Below are 4,056 nucleotides of genomic sequence, written 5' to 3'. Positions count from 1 at the left end.
TTTTTATAAATACATTTGCACTTACTGCTTAAATACCAATGTACTAAACTGTTAGGTTTGAGAACCTTTATACTTTGTGATATTCCATTTCAGTTACTCCAAAGAAAATTCACTGGCTTGTTAGTGATACCCAGCACTTGAATCAGAGGGTCCTTGGACAGTGAAGCCACACACTGAATACAATTGCGCATTGTCGATGTCTCATGACTGACAACATTGAATTCTAAGTGACAAAATGATAGAATTGGCCATTGTAGTTCACCTCTGAACTCATTAGAAGATTGACTCAATGACTCTATTCTTGTTCTCTGCTAAAGTAAATAACTGCCCCTGATTTATTTTTTTGGTGAAACTTGCTTTTAGATCTACAAATACCATTTGGATTAGATAAATACTTAAATAACATATGCATGCTTTGTGTACATTTCATCTAGCTTAATTTAAATCAGAATGAACAATTTGTGTTGAGGTCTGGATCATTTCATACTAAAAAGAAAAAACTAAGGTATTAGATTGAACAAATAACTTCTGCCATGTGCTGCACTATTTTGTCAGCTACAGCTTTTAATCGTTGCATAATCTTTGGGGCTTATGGCCTGTGTACTTCATTTTAGATGACATGTGTGCAGTGAACTTTGGCTCTTTCCCACTAACTGCTACTGTTATTTCTCTGTGGGGAGTTTTTATTTACAAATTATAATTACTTCCCATAGCAGGTTTAAGAAATATAGTGTGTACTGACTTAAGGTGGGTTTTTTTTACTTACTAGATATTTTCTATTATTAAAATAAAAGTAGCATATCATTCTTGGTCCACTGAAGGAATATATCTGAGAGATTGCTTCTAAGATTATTGACTCTGAAAACTTTCTCTGTTAAAAGGGCATATAACAATGTTAAACTGTAGAGTAATGAATGAATTATGCAGATAGAGAAATGTCATCTAGTACAGATAGATTTCCAAGGTCTGTTTCACTTGTAAAACCTATGACTATGATGCATTTTTGTTATTATTTAATCTGTCTAACCAAAGATTCATATTACTGGTGTTCAAAAAGTAGTTTGAATTTCCAAATGTGAAATATGAGCTATTTTAAAGAAATAATGTATTTTGCTTAACCCATGGACTTGTTCATGAATTTCATGAATGTACATCCTGTTTGTTTTATTTTGGTCCTGAGATGGTGACTAAGTATACTCATACGGTTTATTATATAGTGCCTGGATACCATTTCATGTCTTGGGATTTGTAAGGTAAAACAGGAGAGCCAGATGGTCTAGGGAAAACACACACACACACAAAGCAACCTAAAAATCTTAATGTTCAGGATTTCTGGATTCTGTGGTCATCTGAGGATATATTGATCTTACCAGTTTACCATATGCTTGTTTAATCTATAAAAACCATCCTATTTCACTTTTTATTCTTTTGCAAAATTAAATTATTTAAAGACACATGTAATTTTGCTTATGCTTGATCTCTTGTGTATACAGTTAACAAGTTATTATGCTTGTTCTAAAACTCATCATTTGCTGTTTTGATGATCACTTCATTGAAGTGAAATTTGATTTAATGAATTAATTATTTCAAGTACTTTAAGCTATGAGACTAAGCCATTATTTACTACAAATTTCCCTCACTTTGTAGGAGGATTTTAGTTAAAATTTGGAATAACCATGTGTGAGGCATGAGTCTTATTACTGAATTATCTTTTGCTTATTCAATACCCAGGTCAAGTTAGTTTTTATTAAAAGCAATCACTTATGTAAGGAGTTTGCTGTATTTTCTTATTCTCAGATGGCAGTTCTCATAGGAGGGACAATGGGTGATGTAAATAGCAGAAGCAGTTAAGGGAGAGGCTTCAGTTCCAAGATTAAATTGCACATGGATGTATGACTGTCTGTCCACATGCTCTTATGGTCATGGTTGTATCTGATTCTTTGCCCCTTTTTCTTTCAATCTCTTTTTAAAAGATGGTTAGTATGTGTTTCCTATAGTAATTTGCATAGGAAAAGATTAGCTTAGTTTTTGTGTTTTTAAATGTCAGATTTCTGGAAGTTCAATTTCTGAAAGTTTTTTTTTTTTTTTAGAAAAATAATGAAATCAAAGGTTTTTGTGCAGTCAGGAAATGATAATTTTTAAATTTCCTTTTTCAGGTTAGAAAAGCAGCTGACATCAGTGATTTGGATCAGTGGGAGTCTGACACACTTTACTCTAATTCAGAAATCAGAAACTTGAATGATTCTGCTACACTTCCAAATAACTTGCCAAGCCCTTCTGAGCACTCTGCTTTAGCAAACTTTGAAAAGCTAACTGGAGTTTTGCCTTTGAATAATGAGGACCAATTGAAATCTAGTGGGGTAGACCTAGCTAGAGACTCAGAAGAACTTAATTCTCTGAAGCAATGTGACAGTTCAGATATTAGCCATATAGAAAATGAAGCTTCTCCAAAGACCTCGTCAGCAACCCCACAAGAGACCCTTATTTCTGATGATCTCTTCCCAATAAATGAAGAACAGAGAGCATCACTTTTGGAGGTCACTCCAGACCCCTATGTAATAAGTCTTCAGAACCTAATGAAAAAATCAAAGGAATACATAGAAAGAGAACAATCTAGGCACAGTTTGAGAAGTAGTGTAAAGAGGATAGTTAGTGAGAGTCACTCAGACAAAGAAAATGATGCTGTTAAAGTTACTGACTGTGTAAAGGAGAAGACCCCGTTGCTAGGCAAACACTGTGGCTCAGTCATTCCTGACAAACCAAGCCTTAATAAGTCCAATGTCCTCCTCCAGGGTGCTTCTGTTCAAGCAAGCAGCATGACCATGGGAATTTTGGGTAGCTTTTCCAAAGTAGACATACCTGTACGAAGTGGTCACCCAACTAATTTAGACCCCGATTCTGATTTTAAAGTCATTCCCACTTTTGTTACTGAAAATAATGTTATCAAAAGTCTTACTGGCTCATATGCCAAATTACCTAGTCCAGAGCCAAGCCTGAGTCCTCAAATGCACCGAAGGCGTTCTAGGCCATCATCAGCATGTCATATACTGATAAATAACCCAATAAATGCCTGTGAATTAAGTCCTAAAGGAAAAGAACAGGCAGTAGATTTAGTTGTTCAAGATACTGATGAAAAAGCAGATGTACCCGCAACTGTGCCAAAGTTACCAATGGATTTAGTAGGAGTTTGCTCAAGCAAAGTTTATGTCAGCAAAAATACATCTGAAGCCTTAGAGGAAATGGTTTTAGGTAAATCAACTCAGGTATGTCAATCTTCAGGAAATCTGTTGGAAAATAAAGTTATCCATGGACTTGCTGTGGGTGAAGGTCAGTCAGCAGCTGACGGGAGAGGACACCAAGTGGAGAGTGCTTGTGGGGCAGTGCCCAGATTGCAGGAGCCAGATGCCACCAGTGAGCGTGCAGGGAGTCAAAACCTTGGAACTGTGAGTGGACTCAAGTCGGCCGGTGTGTTAGAGAAAAACTCCTGCAGTTTACAGATGGAGCTGAATAAGTCTTATGATGTAAAAAACCCATCTCCTTTACTGATGCAAAACCAGAAGACTAGGCAGCAGCAAATGGACACCCCCACTGTGTGCTATGGGAATGAACAGTTTTTGGAAAGCAGTTTTGAGAAAGTTAAACGGAGACTTGATTTAGATACAGAAAGCTTGCAGAAGGAAAATTGCCCTTATATCATAACAACTGGAATAGCTGAGCAGGAAAGGCAACATTTGTCAGAGAAACGACACCCAAAGGGATCTGTCTACATTAACAAGAATAAAATATTAGAAAATATTTCCAAAGGTAAGGATACTTGGAAGTGTTTAACACCTGCCAACACCGTTATTTTGACATTTTGCAAGGTAAGAGCAACAGTAGTAATAATAGTCTTATCTGTTCATCAGGGTTCTTCAGTTCCTTTACTTCATCAGGAAGCATGTAATTAACTCCAGTTTATTGATTTGATAAGCTTTCTTAAGGATTTTTTTGAATTATGAAGCTTTCACACTTAGTGTTACAGAGAATATTGACTGGAGGAAAAACTTGCATGGAAAA

General features: G+C 35.9%; 1 protein-coding gene across 1 annotated transcript in view; it reads left to right on the top strand.

Moving 5' to 3' along the window:
* Positions 1-1,821: 1,821 nt before the first annotated feature.
* CCP110 (centriolar coiled coil protein 110kDa) overlaps positions 1,822-4,056 on the top strand; it is a 13,345-nt gene continuing 11,110 nt past the window's right edge. Inside the window, exons 1-2 of the mRNA XM_012731652.1 lie at positions 1,822-1,830; positions 2,157-3,804. Coding sequence (XP_012587106.1) covers positions 1,822-1,830; positions 2,157-3,804 — 1,657 coding nt within the window. The remainder of the gene's footprint in view (positions 1,831-2,156; positions 3,805-4,056) is intronic.

The sequence above is a fragment of the Condylura cristata genome, unplaced genomic scaffold (assembly GCF_000260355.1).
Source record: "Condylura cristata isolate star-nosed mole 26May11 unplaced genomic scaffold, ConCri1.0 scaffold00032, whole genome shotgun sequence".
Lineage (NCBI taxonomy): Eukaryota > Metazoa > Chordata > Mammalia > Eulipotyphla > Talpidae > Condylura > Condylura cristata.
This window is presented reverse-complemented; position numbering and strand designations above follow the sequence as displayed.